General features: G+C 40.3%; 1 protein-coding gene across 2 annotated transcripts; it reads right to left on the bottom strand.

Annotated features, from left to right (window-relative positions):
• Positions 1 to 1,294: 1,294 nt before the first annotated feature.
• Positions 1,295 to 14,278, bottom strand: LOC131900749 (zinc finger protein OZF-like). 2 transcript variants are annotated; one of them, XM_059252065.1, is made up of 4 exons: positions 14,167 to 14,278; positions 4,383 to 4,509; positions 4,185 to 4,245; positions 1,295 to 3,664 (listed from the first exon to the last, which is right to left on the bottom strand). In XM_059252065.1, the coding sequence occupies exons 1-4, from the start codon at positions 14,167 to 14,169 to the stop codon at positions 2,125 to 2,127; spliced, it is 1,731 nt and encodes a 576-aa protein (XP_059108048.1). In that variant the 5' UTR covers positions 14,170 to 14,278; the 3' UTR covers positions 1,295 to 2,124. The 2 variants fall into 2 exon arrangements, with proteins under 2 accessions (XP_059108048.1, XP_059108049.1); XM_059252066.1 differs by having other exon boundaries at positions 1,295 to 3,643.
• Positions 14,279 to 15,233: the final 955 nt, after the last annotated feature.

Below are 15,233 nucleotides of genomic sequence, written 5' to 3'. Positions count from 1 at the left end.
CCCCATTATTCTCACTCATCTCTCCTTCACTAAGGGTCCTCTCTTTAACTTGTAGCCAACTTCCAGTTTCTATTCAAGTGCCACTTTTCACCACTCTAAAGATGGTGGGACTTGGGAGAATGGAGCCAATAAATGAGGAGGACTATGGCATGATAGCCAACTTTATTCAGTGTCCCATACAATTTATACTCTACAGGTTAAGAAAGGTCATGAGTAAAGTTCTCATGAGTTCAAGCTGTATACAATAATAAAAAAAACAAGTGACGTATGACAGAAACACGCTTTTCCATACAGTCATATAAAGGTTAGTTGAAACATTTAATTGAATAAGAACAGCAAGCAATAATGAGTAATCTGAAGTCAACTCACACCTATCTGCTACACCTTGGAAGAGCACAAAAACATTCCAATTTCATGTTTTGAAGAAAGCAAGGTCACAAGACTCTTGTCTTGACTTCTGGGAGTGTTAACATAATCATGTAGAATTCTCCTCAATAACTCCTTTCAGGACCATGTTCTGACAATATATCTAAATTTATTTTAATTTTAGGAAAAAACATAACATATACATGAAGAAAGCTTTTAAAAATATGGAGTCATGCACGCTTGCACACACACATACACACAAATACATATATATCTGCACCATTTGATACCTGGTGCCCAAGTAAGTCAGAAGAGTGCATCAGATCTCCAGGACAAAGCTTTAAAAGTAGTTCTGAGCCATCTGATGTGGGTGCTAGGAACCAAATTTGGGTACCCAACAGCAGCTTTATTATTGAGTCAAATCCCCAACTCGCCAATATGTCATTATAATGTAGATGAAGATACAACACTAATGTTTCTGTCTTCTATCACTTAAAGGTGATGAAATTCCCTACTATTTGGTCATTGAAGAATTGAATGATTTCTATCCCTCTGTGAATGGACTCAGAAAATTGCTTCTTAATGTAATTGTAAACACAGAATGAAGAAAACAAAAGATTTATTTGAGTAGAGTCCAGACTATATTAAGTTTCATAATTTCATATAGTCTTTTTTTTTTATAGTTTATTTTACATGCATTGGTGTTTTGTTTATATGTAAGACTGTGTGAAAGTGTTGGGTACCATGGAACAGGACTTACAGACAGTTGTGAATTTCCATGTGGGTGCTGGGAATTGAAACTGTCCTCTGGAAGAATAGCCAGTGTGCTTAATTGCTGAGCCATCTGTCCATAACCCTTTTTTATTAATTTTTGGAGACAAGATGTCTTAGTTATAACTTTGGTAATGAAACACCATGACCAAAAAGCAAGATGGGCAGAAAAGGGTTTATTTGGTTTACATTTAAGCATTGCTGTTCATCACTGAAGGAAGTCAGGACAAGAACTCAAGCAGGGCCGGAATTGGGAGGCAGGAGCTGATGCAGAGGCCATGGAGGGGTGCTTCTTAGTGGCCTGCTTCCCATGCCTTGCTCAACCTGCTTTCTTATAGATCCCAGGACCTTTACCAATCAATCATTATTTTAAAAAAATGCCTTATACCTGGATCTTATGGAAGCATTTTCTTGAGTTTTCCTCCTTTCAGACAACTCTAGTGTGAAATTGACATAAAACTAGCCAGTACAACTGATCATTTGTCAACTTGACACACAAACATCACTATTAAGCCACAATCCTTCCTTTCTTATTCATTCCCAAGATCTCACATTAAAAACATAAATAACTTTAATAAAAGTCCTATAATCTTTACAAATTCAAACACATTAAAATTTTTTCCTTAAAAATATTCAATCTCACAATAAATCCAAAATTTATTTTAAAAGTTCAAAGTCTTTCAACTATGGCTTTTGTAAAAATATCAAAATTAAGTTAATACCTTCTCTCTTCAAAAGGGATGAATTAGGTCAGTCACATTCTGAAAGAAGGGAAAAAAAAACTCTAACAGTATAAATAACTCCACTACTAATGACTGGGATCCACTCCCAATCTTCAGGGCTTCTCTGGCTCCACCCTTCGCAGTTCCCACAACTTTTCTTCTAGGCTCTTACTGGTTCCACTTTACCACTGCTGACTGTCTTGGTGGACACCCCATGGTACTGACATCTCCAAAATGATTTTGTCTCTGCCTGATGTACAAAGTTTTACCTCTTATGTTCATGGGATTTTTCTCTAGTATGTACTCTTTCATGCCTGTGAAGATGACTGTTATATGCAAAAGCTTTACCACATTGACTACATTCATAGGAATTCTCCCCAGTGTGACTTCTTTCATGCCTGTGAAGATGACTTTTCTCTGCAAAGGCTTTACCACATTGATTACATTCGTAGGGTTTCTCTCCAGTATGAATTTTTTCATGACTGAGAAGATGACACTTCTGTGCAAAGGCTTTACCACATAGATTACATAAATATGGTTTCTCTCCAGTATGACTTCGTACATGCTTTTGAAGAGTACTGCTATCTGCAAAGGCTTTATCACATTGATTACAAACATAGGGTTTCTCTCCAGTATGACTTCTTTCATGCTTGTGAAGATTAATCTTTTGTGCAAAGGCTTTACCACACTGATTACATTCATAGGGTTTCTCTCCAGTATGACTTCTTTCATGCCTTTGAATACTACTAGGATATGCAAAGGCTTTACCACACTGATTACATTCATAGGGCTTCTCTCCTGTATGATTTCTTACATGTTGTTTAAGATTACTGGAATTTGCAAAGGCTTTACCACATTGATTACATTCATAGGGTTTCTCTCCCGTATGATTTCTTTCATGCTTGTGAAGACTGCTGTTATCTGCAAAGGCTTTACCACACTGATAACAAACATAGGGTTTCTCTCCAGTATGACTTCTTTCATGCCTGAGAAGATTACTCTTCTGTGCAAAGGCTTTACCACATTGATTACACTGATACAGTTTCCTGCCCGTATGAATTCTTTTATGCCTGTAAAAATCACCAGTACTTGCAATGGTTTTGCCAAATTGGTTACATTCACAGGGTTTTTCTCCAGTATGAGTTGTTTCATGTGTTTGAAGATAATTGTGACAATGAAAGGCCTTTCCACACTGATGACATCCATACTGAAGACAACTATGATATGCAAAGGCTTTATCACCTTGATTATATTCATAGTGTTTTATTTTCAAAGGAATTCTTTCATGTAAATGTAAAGAGGAATCAGATCTAAATGTTTTATCCCGTTGTTTACATTCATAGGGTTCCTCTTCAATACCAGATCTTCTACATGTTTGAATATACCTGTCATGGTTCAAGTCTTTAGTACATGGCTCACATTTACAGCATCCTTTTTCTATGTGAGTTATTTCTCCTCTTTGAAGAGAACTAGAAAAACTCAGAGCTTTACGACACTGATCACATTCAAAACATTTTCCTGAAGTGTGAGTCACATTACATGTGCAATCTGAACCAGGACAGGTTGAAGAATTTCCATATTCCTTGTCATCAGAAGGTTTTCCCCCAGTGTAAGTATGTTGATATATTCCCAATGAATTAATTGGAAATCCAGTTAATTGTACACTTAAATCACGATCACCATGTCTTCTCATAGTGGGAAATACTACATATCTTCCAATTTTTCTGGGAGAGAGAGAGGTACATTGCTTCTTTCCATATCCCTTATGCTCACATGGCTTATATCTAGAATGACAGGCGATATACCTATTAAAGCAACGATTACAAACAGAAGGTTTTCACATTGCATTCACAGTTAAACTTTTCATTCCTCATAGATTAAGGTCTCTCCACCACCACATGCTTCTTGATTGTTACAAACTGCCCTTCTCACTAAACTATGATAAATCACTAGAAGTATATGAGTAACAATAGCTTCACTATGCACTATTTGCTTATAAAAGGTCTGAGACACACCCAAATCCCCTAATGAGTATGAATGCCTTTTCAATACTTGAATGGAATGAAACTGTATGGATGGATAATTCTACAACAGGGCTATGATTAATATGGGGACATTTGTTAAGGCATTGTTTCCTTGTTTTGTTTCTTAGAGGACTGCATTGCAAACAGATCATGCTACCTGAAACAGAAGTACATAATGTTGCAGGAATTTAATAATCATCACAAAGCTGTAATTATTTACACTGTTGTTTTTCATTAAATATCAGGGCATATTAAAATTTCTTCAAAGGCATAAATGTATCTCCTTGCAGATGAAAATTACCTTCCATGTCTTCTAGAACTTTGACAATGTTCTTCAATATTCTGGTCTTCCCATTTGTAGCCTAAAATATAGTACCAAAAATGTATGATATATTATTGAAAATTAGCAAAATTTGAGTTGAAATCACAGTGGAACACCAATCTCCAAGAAAGGCTTGTCCCCTTAAGCTAAAATGTGACAGAAAGCTCACATTCTTACCTATAGAGATGAGGTTCTCATAGGTTTCCAGCATCACATCTTTGTAGAGACTCTTCTGGGAAGAATCCAGCAAAGCCCACTCTTCCTGAGTGAAGTTCACATGCACATCCTCATAGGTCACTGCATCCTAAAATATCCCATACACATATGTAATAGAAATGTTGAGATTGAATACATTTCAAATGTACACTTCATTGTGAATATATTTACATAATTCTGTGTGCTCAACAGAATTTCAAATGCAATCACCAAATCATTTTAGAAGGAAACAGAAAAGGAGGACCATGACTATCATTTCTGGGCCCTCTGAACAGTATATGACATTCCAAGAAAAACGCTAATTTATATATAGAGAGAAACATGCAAACAGAGCAATAGTATTGAGTAAACATCAACTAAATTGTATCAAAATTACTGACATCATAAAAGGATGGACAAGATGGGTATGATGGTGCATACTTTTAATGACAAAACTCAGGAGGCAGAGACAAGTAAATCTTCATGATTTCCAGGCCAGCCTGGTCTGGATAAAGATTTCCAGGAGAGCCAAAGATACATAGTGAGACCCTGTCTCAAACAAACAAAGACAAAAAAGAGAGCACTCAGGGCTCACACTAAATTCCACCAATGAGTTAAAAATCCACTTCATAAATGTACTTGTCTTTCAGAAAAATGGAGTGCCTCACCTAAACTCTAAGGGTAATATAATATTCATATTGAAGAAATGCATTTTTAATGAGTGACTGACAAATCAAAAGGTTTCTCAAAAACATTAGTGAGTAAAAGTTGATGCTAAAAAATTAAAACAAACAACCAACTAAACCCAATAGAGTATAAAGATGGGTCAACAGTTAAGATCACCTGTTATTTTTGAGGACCTGAATCAATCCCCAGTACTCACTTGGAGGTCCCAACAATTTGTAACTCCAGTTCAAGAGAAATCAGTGCTCTCTTCTCACTTCAGTGAACACCAGGCACACACACAGTAAACACACACACACACACACACACACACACACACGCGCGCAAAAGACCCATGCACACATTTTAAAAATTAAAAAACAAATTAAAACATGCATAACTATATGGAGAAAGTTACACATCTGCAATGTAATGATTCAGGAGATCAGTATTGCCATGAATGTATGTCATCCTGGTGGTCAACAATGATACTTTCTGCCAGAGTTTAAAAGTAAAGAAGTGGGTAAAGCTCAGCACAAAAGCAAATTTTCACATATACAAAAACTTAATTCTATCATCAAATACATAAAAATAAAAACATCAGGGCAGAAAAATGGCTTAGCAAGAAAAAGCAATTGCATCTATTTTATCTTACATTATTTAGGGATGGAGTCTGTTATGATGGTAATGGCGTGGCTGCATGAGAAGGAAGGGGACTGCTCAGCTTCAACCACAGAAAGAAGACAAGTGTGGTCATAGGTATAAACACTCAACACCTATCCCCAAATACTAACATACTCTGGAAAGGCTGCTCATCCTAGAGGTACCATATGCACCCCTATGAAAACTACAAACCACAGGTGTCAAATACATCTTTGTACTTGGGAGAGTTTTCATTCAACCTACCATGTATTGACACAGGTCATGATAGCTTCATACTCAACCCATAATGCAAAATGCAATTAGTCTAACCACAAAGATATCCATATTCTGTAACAGTCCCAACATTGTTAGAATGTAAAACATTTCTTCTGACACTGAAGGCAGTCTCCAGAATGTGTTATCTTGTGAAATCAAAAAACTACCCAACACACAATGGCACAGTATACACATTATATCTACCCAACAAACAATGGCACAGTATACACATTTCCTTTTCAAAGAAGTAAGGAAAGACTGGACCAATATGAGACTGAAACCCTGCAGAGCAAACACCAAATCCTGCTGCTCTGTGTTAGACACCTGGGGCTATAGTTTTAAAAGGCTTAGATGGCTCCTTCTCTTTGACACTTTCACACATCTCTCTCTTGCTTCTTCCACATCCTACACCCAGATATTCATGACAATGTCTCAGAGCTTGGGTATCTCAACATCTAGTGGTCTCAAAATGCAACCCAGTCTTCATTTTCACATCTTCAAACAATTAACAATCAGTCTCCTCACTGGGGCCTTGACTCTGCCAAACAGATGGCTGCAACAGCGCTGAACTGAAAGCACAGAGGAAGAATCCAGAACTGTCATCTGAAACCACCTAGTGCTATTTTTCTTGCCAAAACACACAGGTTTCATGAATTTCTTTCCCTATTGTTGCTCTTTTCCTCTATAGACCTGCATCAGTCATCAGTAATGACCATGCAACAGACTAAATGTTGTCAAGACAGTCCATGACTTTTTAATTTAGCCTTACTCATTTTCACAAGTTATGAGAAGAATACATACAGACAATACGCCAAAATATTACACAAAAATATCTATCTTAGTTACTGGCCCATTGCTGTGACCAAGGTGACTGTTACAATGCAAGGTTTTTAATAGGGGCTTGATTACACAGACAGAGGATTAGTTCATTATCATCATGAATGGCAGCATCAAGGTAGGCATGCCTGGGGCTGAGACTAACATCCTGATACACAGACATACAAGCAGAAAGAAACACTTTCTTCACTTGGGCTTTTGAAACCTCAAAGCCCACCTATAGTTTCACCTTAACAAACAAGACTCACCTACTCCCACAAGGGCATACCTCCTAATTTTACACAATTAGTTCCACTAACTGAGGACTGAACATCCAAAGATAAGAGCCTGAGGCAAATATAAACCATGAGAGAAATGTAACCTAAGTAGAAAGAACTCTAAAAGAAAAGAGTAAAATAAATTGAAGAAAAAACAGGGAGTGAGAACAATGGGGAGGGAGAGGGAAAGGGAAGGGGTGGAGGATGGGCAAGCGGGGAGAGAGAGAACTAAAAGGAAGAAAATATTTACCCAAATTGGGGGTGGGCCTGTACTTCTTGCCTGGTTATAGGATTTACCAATATAACCTTCCCTACATTACCTAAGAAAAGACTAAACAACATAAGACCTCCAAACTTAGGTTTAAGTCCCTATCTTTTCTCTGAGTGCATTGCATTATGCCTTGTTTCCCTCTCTACCAAGTTCCCTCGGAGAACCCGGGAAACCTTGGATCAGGTCTGCTGGAAGCAGTGAAGGCAGTCTCTTCATGTCCTCAGTGTGACTGCTGTATATGATGCCATCTGGAAGCTGCATTTCTAACTGGGGTAGAAGTGCCTCACAAGGCTACTAAGGTTTTAAATTCAGTTACACTAGTTTAGCAAGTTGGATTCTGAAGGTCTTAAATTCCAGCCAACACAGAGAGTCACAGATCCATCTGATCACAGCCCAGACCATACTCTACTGGGATAAAATGGGTCAAGCAACATCTTGTGTCTGGGGGCTGAGGAGGTAAAACACCTGGAAGACAATGTTTGGCTTCCAGTTATAATATGAATGGTAAGATATATGTGTAGCTAGAGTTTTCCTGCCTGGCCCACAGTCAGGACAAATCTCTCTCACCTGCCAGTCCCACGGCCGCTCAGACCCAACCAAGTAAACACAGAGACTTATATTGGTTACAAACTGTATGGCCGTGGCAGGCTTCTTGTTAACTGTTCTTACAGCTTAAATTAATCCATTTCCATAAATCTATACCTTGCCACATGGCTCGTGGCTTACCGGCATCTTCACATGCTGTTTGTCATCGAAGCGGCTGGCAGTGTCTCTCTGACTCAGCCTTCCACTTCCCAGCTTTATTCTCCTCCTTGTCCCGCCTATACTTCCTGCCTAGCCAATGGCCAACCAGTGTTTTATTTATTGACTAATCAGCAACACATTTGCCATATAGAACATCTCACAGCATATATGGATGGACTCAACTTTCTCTGACTGAGATCACAGTATTCTTTTCTCTATTCCTTTGCAATATGGGATCTACCTGCCTAGGCAATAGGTACCATCTCCTCCTATATTCATGCTAATCTAACTAAACTGTCTTTTTAAAGAAAAGGGTTTAATAATGCACATTTAAACTTTGAGAAGTATGGATCCCACTGGGATGTGTGTCTGATGGAGGATGGGAAAGTCCAAGTAGGGAGCTGAGCCAACCTTGATAAGAAAACAACCTTGTGCTTTGCTGCCTTTTTGGCTATTATGTCAATAGAATATTACAAAAATTGAGAATTTCAGCCAGAGATTCAATAAAATCCAATAAAAATCTAATAATTTATGCCATCAACAACAGAAAACTGATGGCAAAAGGTCATCAAGAATGAAAACGAGATCAACATAAGATTGAATAAACAGCACAGACAGTGACAAAATTTGACTTCAAAACTTTGAACACTAACTAGCAGAAAGATTTACTGTCTGGGGAAGAATAAAGAGATCAATAGAACACCAGAGCAAAGAGACATAAGAAAACAATTAAAATACAGTCAGTGTTAACCAATGAGACTAGAATACACAGTAAGTATGGCCTTACTAACACATGTGAATGGAACATGGTGGCATTTATGATATGTATTAATAACACAGATTTTAAGATCTGTATAAAATTAATTCCAGTGGGATCCTACACCTGTGTTAAGTGGCAAGTTCAGAACTTTGAGAAGATAATAGAGAAACTAGGGCTCAGCTAGTCAGCAAATCTGCCTTCCATGGAGACAATAAAAACAGTAGAGCTATGCTCTCTGCATGGTGAGGTCAACAATAAGCATGTTTCCACACAAGGGCTCCTGCTCCCCATGCTCAGGAAGGAAGACATGACAGGAACTCAAGCAGGGTGGGAACCAGGAAGCAGGAGCTGATGCAGAGGCCATGGAAGGTGCTGCCCCTGGCCTGTTCACCATGGCTTGCTCAGCCTGCTTTCTTATAAAACCTAGGATCACCAGCCCATGGGTGGCACCATCCACAATGGGCTGGGCATTTCCCAATCAATCACTAATTAAAAAAATATCTTCCAGGCTTGCCTACATCTAGATCTTATGGAAGCATTTCCTCAATTGAGGCTCTCTCCTCTCAAATGACTCTAGCTTGTGTCAAGTTGACATAAAACTATCCAGTACATTGATGATTCACCTTAATTGGATTAAATAGAAACCTGAATTAGTAACCTCTGAAGTTGGAGAGAACAGAAAGGAGCTGCCAGAGCCTATGCCCTGCTGGATTGAACTCCTGGGGCAAGAGGAGTGTAAATGCATTCTGCTGTTAGTACTTCTGTTTGATTAAGAAGTCTTTACTTCAACTCTTTAGAGATTTTTTTTTTTTTTTTTTTTTTTTTTTTAGAGATTTTTACAAGCCGACTAGGTGGCATATGCCTGTAATCCCAGCATCCAGACTAGCATGGGCTGCACAGGGAGGTGCAGGAGATCAGGGACAGCAAAGAGGAATCCTGACTTAAGCAAGATGTTCTTCTGAGGTGCTAGGATGGGACCCAAAGCTTTCACATGTGGTCAGGTATTCTACCCATGACCTACATTCCCAGCACCCTGTTTTCCATGCATGGTGTCTTAAGTGCTGCACACATGTGGAAGTAAAAGAACAACTTGTGAGAGTCATTTTTTCCATCATGTGGGTCCTAGGGATTGAGCTCAAATCATCAGGCTCAGAAGCAAGCACCTTAACCACTTGCAGGTAGTCTATTTCCATGGGTTATGACATCTATTGCTGTTTTGCTGAGGGGACAAGGTTTCCCTATATAGACATGGTTGGAATAGAACTATGCAAACATTAGGTTAAATTTGCTTCCATCCTATGTCTCTGCCTCCTGAGTTCTGGTATTACACTGTGCATGAGTGCACATAGCTGTTTTTGTTTGGGGAGGAAATAGTCTCAAGTAGCTCAGGTTGCCCTCAAGTTCAGTAAATAGCTGAGGTTAGCCTTGCATGTTTTTTCCTTACCAAGCTCCATCCTCCAGGTAGTGACATTTTAATAGTAAACACTGAGGCTGGGCACAGTGACATACACTTTTAATATTAGCACTGGGGAGGCATAGATGAACCTGCTTTACATCATAAGTTTCAAGCAAGCGAGGATGAATTAGTAAGACCCTTCCTGAAAGAAAAAAAGAAAAAAACAAATCACCCATGTTGGGTGCCAAGTTGCTGTTACAGTTATTACCTGTGTGTCCCCCAACAAGGCCACAATGCCCATGGGTCAGTAAAGGGCATAGAGAAGAACCACTCCAGGGATGGTTTCATGGAACATTATCTACTTTACTTCACATGAGCAATTACTTATACAGTGGAAGTCTATTGACTATAATTGGTTAGCACATCACCTTGGGTTGAAAAGTGAGCAGTCATACAACCCACCAGATCTCTATGCAGAAACAGCATATAAAAAGAGAGTGTAGACAGGTCAGCAGGCCAGCTACTGACTACCCATGCTACTTTATAATTCAATGTTCTGACTTTGGGGAATATTCAGGAGCATGGTGGGCCACGCTTGTTACTTAGAAGCGCAGTGTACAAGATAGACTAACCACCAGGACATTCCTGCATTTTCTCCTACAGTTCCTCTCTATATCATTTTACATTCCTGAGAGCAGAGCCTCATGATCAATGAGCAGAATATGCCAATCAGTATTATTAAAACTAAAAAGATAACACAGGTCAAGTAAAAACAGCACCAGTTACAAGGTGGTGACAGTTCCCTCAGCTTCCTTATTGGAACCTCCTTTAAATACCTACCCTCCATTTCCTAAGAATGTTCCTGAATCATAGGGTGAGGAATTTGATAATATATCCAATCATAAATTCCCTCCATTTCCTAGTGAGGACTTATGATAACCTATGAAAATGCTAACTTTACATCCTAAGCAAGCTAGGGTATGGCAGGAAAAAGAAATTCACTTACCAATTCTTTCCCAGCTGCATGAGCTGTGCTTGGTATTTCCAGTGCTATTTCAGCAAAACCAAAATGTCTAATGCCTAATTATGCACTAACCAATTTATTTAAAACTCTAGAAGGAGAGATGGCATTAACAGTACTCACATACTATCTTGAGAGGTAAAAAAGGAACTAGAGCTATCTGAATCCAGACTAAAAATGGCTACTCATTTCTATCTGAACTTGGAAAACAGAAGGTGGAGTCACATGCTAATGGTGATTATAGAATGGCTGGACAGTTATTGACAGTTCATGGATGGGCCTGAGCTGCATGTGGTACTACTGCCACAACTTGTAAGCAATTGCTAAAAAGACCAGAAAGCAGGTTATTGGTGGCTGAAGATGGCTCTCTCATCCCAGATGACCCTGCTGAGGTCAAGTATCTTCACATTCAATCACAACAAACATCTGGCAATTTAAAAGCATAAGCTTGTGTTTACTTACACCATCATACTTGTGAACATGAAGATAACCAAGGTGACTGATCAAGAATTCTATAGTGACTCTTGATCTTTTTGAGAGTATCAAATAGCATTGAGTGGGTGCTATTTGACTGCCAGGTTTATGTCATTAAAATGTAAAGTTAAAACCATCTTCCAAGGGTACTGGCTCATCAGCTTCAGAAACCTGCAGGGCCTGCAGGGGAGGATCAGCTTTTAAGACTGTGCTGCTCTTGCAGAGGACCTGAGTCTGGTGCCCCACACACAGGTCAGTTGGCTTACATGCCTATAACTCCAATAAATCCAACCTTTTTCTGGCCTCAGAGAGAAGTAGCAACCATATACATTTATGGAGTCATGCACAAACAAAAAATAAAATGAACAAGTAAAGCTTAACAGAAACTGAAATAAAAGCTATGGGGAAAGCTCCAGATGATGTTAAAAAAGCATGCTGTGAAGGCAGTTTACTTGAGATCTAGAAGGCAACTGTTTTTCTTATTAACCTATCAGCTTATGATAGTTTATGTAAATGTTACATAAATGTTATAAATATGGCCAGGTATAGTAGCTTAGGCCTTTAATCCTAGATTGAAAGAGGCAGAAAGATCTTGAATTCAAGGCCAGCTAGAACTATGCAGTGAGACCTAGTCTCAATGTAACGGAGCTGACAAACAGAAAGTTTTGTTCTAGGTAGAGTACCCTCTTGAATGTAATTTTACTAGTATATCATATGAATTTATTTCTCTTTTTTTGCTTTTTTAATTAATTTTTTTTCATTTTTACATACCAATCCCAGTTCCCCCTCTCTCCCCTTCTCCTGCCCCCCCCTTAACCCCACCCCCACTCACTCCACAGAGAGGGTAAGGCCCCCCCCCTTGGGGAGTCAACAAAGTCTGGCATATTAAGTTGATCCTCATAATTATTTGAATGCTTTCATACTGATTAAAGAATCAACTTTTAAATGTTTGAAAAAGTAAAAATGTTTCAAAGTCACAGAAATGTAATACTTGGATTTTTGGCTGAAGAGATGGCTCAGGTGTTAAGAACATACTGCTTTTGCAGGGAACTCAAGTTTAATTCCATGACCTTTATCAGGCAGAGAGAATGTGACTCAAAACAAAGTACACAGACATACTTTTCTTTAAGGTTTTCTGAGATGGGCCCATGTCTCAAGACACCCCCCCCCCCCCCCACCAACACCACCACCACAGAGCCAATATCCGATGCAAGCACAAAGGGGTTTATTGATAGCAAAGCAAGTTCAGGCTTGGTCCGTGTCCAACACTCTGACTAGCAGGTGGAGGAGAATGGCCCTGAGTTCTCAGGATGAGGGATTTTTAAAGGGAAAAACTGCAAGCTGGGTGGTATAAGCCTTTGCATCTTATGACTGCGTGAGGGTATGTAATATTTGAATTTACTGGTTGGGGGTTACAGTTTTCATTTTGGGGCAGGCCTGGACAAGTCCCAGGCTTTGTCTTTGAGCTGCCATGGGGGCTGGCTGGCCTTACACATAGTGACTGTGGGAACTGACTCAGTGGCCCAGGCACTGTCTTTGAGCTGCCATGGAGGCTGGCTGGCCTCACACGTTCACATTGACCCCATGCACGTCGCTCTTAAGTTGGTGAGGGGTCCTTGACAGTAAAAAAACTGGCTGAACTTTGAGCGGTCAGGGTCAGAGTACATGCAGAAAGGGAGCTACTGCAAGGACTATGTCATAGCCCTCCCAGAAACTGCTTGCTCAAGTCTCAGGAAACTGAAATTGAGGCCTGATCTCTGAGAGAAGACTGAGCAGCCTGTTATGGCGTCTGCTTAGTCCTTTCAGGCTCTCACTGTGCAGCAGTAGCTGGCCTAGATCTTTCTATGTACTATTTGGGATAAAATAAAGAGATCAAGAAAAACTAAGAGAAAACTTAGAAATAAAGACACAATTAATATAGAGTCAATTTTGACACACGAGGCCAGGAAACCCAGTAAGTCTGGCCTTACTGACACTCGTGACTGGACCACCCTGGCATCTACATGCAAATGTGTTAATGACACAGAATTCACACCCTGCACAGAATTAACTGCAGACGGATCTATCTACACCTGAATGTTCAGCGCCAAGTGCAGAACTTGTAGAAGACACTAGAGAGACCAGGACTCTGCCAGTTAACTGCCTTCCACAGCAAAGATGAAAGCTGCGCATGCGCGTGCCCTGCATAGTGACGTGGGAAATAAGGACAAATCCTCACACAGTTCACCCAAGCCCACGTTAAGTGCAGCCGCAGCCGCAAGTTATTCAGAGACCACAGGACTCGAGAGCTGCAGGGACAGCAGGATCCTCAGGGAACTCACATGACCTCACAGGCGGCCGCGTCCGGACGCCGGTTCCCGCAGCCCCGGAACCCCACACCACCTCCCCCGGCTCCTCCCCGTGGGGACCTCGGCCCCTCACTCACCATGGCCGATTCCGAGCTCGCCCCTGTCTCTTCACAGCTCCCGGCAGCGGGTCACAGCGCAGCACAAGGAACCACAGAGCCTCCCTGCTGCATGGCGTACCGGAAGTGCCTGCCCCATTCTGTCAGGCAGTCTATCTGGAGCCCTGATTGGCTAGTGAGGCTGGAGTGACAGGAGCAGCTCCCTTAGGGACAGAGTGTTGTGAAGGGACACAGCTCGGTGGTTCTCATCTCTGGCTTCCACCCCAAGCACAGAACTGTCTCAGACTTGCAGAGATTGGCATGCAGCAGAACTTCAAAGTTCTCCGTATTACCTAACAGTCTCATCAGTGTTCTAATGTCCAAAGTGTCTTCTGAAAATCAAGGCAATATTTTGAATGTGCCATCTTGTAAAATCAAAACACAAATTATGTATGTCCAATACACAATCGCACAAAATATACATTTCCCTTTCAAAGAAGTAAGGGAATATTGGACCGAGGCAAAACTGAAACCCTGCAGGGCAAACAAACCCTGCAGCTCTGTCTTAGACACTGGGGCCTCAGTTTCAAAGGGCTTAGATAGCTTTTTCTCACTGCAACTTCTCATACAGCTAGCTCTCTCTTTGCTACTTCCACTAACTTGATGCAGCTATTCTATTTTCTCTTCTCTCCGCTATTCTCTTCTATGCAGAGTCTCAAAGTTTGGGTATCTCAGCATGTTTTGGTCTCGAAATGCAACCCAGGCTTCATCATCATGTATTCATGCAATGAACTCTCAGAGTCTCCTCACTCGTGCTTTGACCATTAAACATTTCATCTTTCTTCTTTCAAGAAAAAAGTAGCGCATAGATAATATCACCACACGAGGTTCTAGCTTTAAATGGACCTTGCCCCACTGGAACAGAGCGGCAGAATGTTCTGCATGAAGATTGTTTTTTGGACTAGGAATCACCTTCCTTTTCCTCCCATAGTTAAATGCTTGGATGGGTGGGCAGTTCCCTTACAACAACTTTTCTACATTTCTAAGGAAGAGGAGGTACCTGCTCTCTAATGGCCCTAACCTCCCTGGTAATTACAGCCTCTGTTTCA

Source organism: Peromyscus eremicus, unplaced genomic scaffold, assembly GCF_949786415.1.
Source record: "Peromyscus eremicus unplaced genomic scaffold, PerEre_H2_v1 PerEre#2#chr22_unloc_1, whole genome shotgun sequence".
Taxonomy (NCBI): Eukaryota; Metazoa; Chordata; class Mammalia; order Rodentia; family Cricetidae; genus Peromyscus; species Peromyscus eremicus.
This window is presented reverse-complemented; position numbering and strand designations above follow the sequence as displayed.